Below are 667 nucleotides of genomic sequence, written 5' to 3'. Positions count from 1 at the left end.
GACAACCCTGAGCCCATGTCAGGGGCTGCCTACCTGCGAGGTGCGCAAAGATGATGGCCATGAACGCCAAGCAGCCGTTCGCCATGCACGCCGCCCTCCAGGAGCCCAAGTTCTCCAGCCTGCACTCCAGCGCGGAGGCAATGCGCAGAGTTTGCCTCCCGGCCCCGCAGGTATGTAGATGAAGCATAATTACCGCTGTAAGGCACATTTTCTGACAGGCACCGGCTTAATGTTTTTTTCATGTTCGCCAGAACAATCGCGCGTCTCGGAACCTCTCTCCCCCCCTCTCCCGCTCCCGTCTCTGAGCCACACGTCTGCGCGAGCGGGGCTGCTGCCTTCGTATTAATTTTTATGACCTGAGCTCTGAGGAGGAATCGCGGTGCCGGGGCAGGTTTTTCATCCGGAGATGACAGTATTCCCCACTGACTCCACCATGCGCGTTCTTGCCGTCTCTGAGCCACACGTCTGCGCGAGCGGGGCTGCTGCCTTCGTATTAATTTTTATGACCTGAGCTCTGAGGAGGAATCGCGGTGCCGGGGCAGGTTTTTCATCCGGAGATGACAGTATTCCCCACTGACTCCACCATGCGCGTTCTTGCTCGCAGCTGCAGGGCAATATATTCGGGAGCTTCGATGAGAGCCTGCTGGCCCGCGCGGAGGCTCTGGCG

General features: G+C 58.9%; 1 protein-coding gene across 1 annotated transcript in view; it reads left to right on the top strand.

The window, feature by feature from the left end:
- The first annotated feature begins 50 nt into the window (after positions 1–50).
- POU4F3 (POU class 4 homeobox 3) overlaps positions 51–667 on the top strand; it is a 1,406-nt gene continuing 789 nt past the window's right edge. Inside the window, exons 1-2 of the mRNA XM_035902632.1 lie at positions 51–170; positions 605–666. Of these exons, the coding sequence (XP_035758525.1) occupies positions 51–170; positions 605–666 (182 nt within the window). The remainder of the gene's footprint in view (positions 171–604; position 667) is intronic.

This window comes from Egretta garzetta, unplaced genomic scaffold (assembly GCF_000687185.1).
Source record: "Egretta garzetta isolate BGI_Z169 unplaced genomic scaffold, ASM68718v1 scaffold1, whole genome shotgun sequence".
NCBI classification, from domain to species: Eukaryota; Metazoa; Chordata; class Aves; order Pelecaniformes; family Ardeidae; genus Egretta; species Egretta garzetta.
This window is presented reverse-complemented; position numbering and strand designations above follow the sequence as displayed.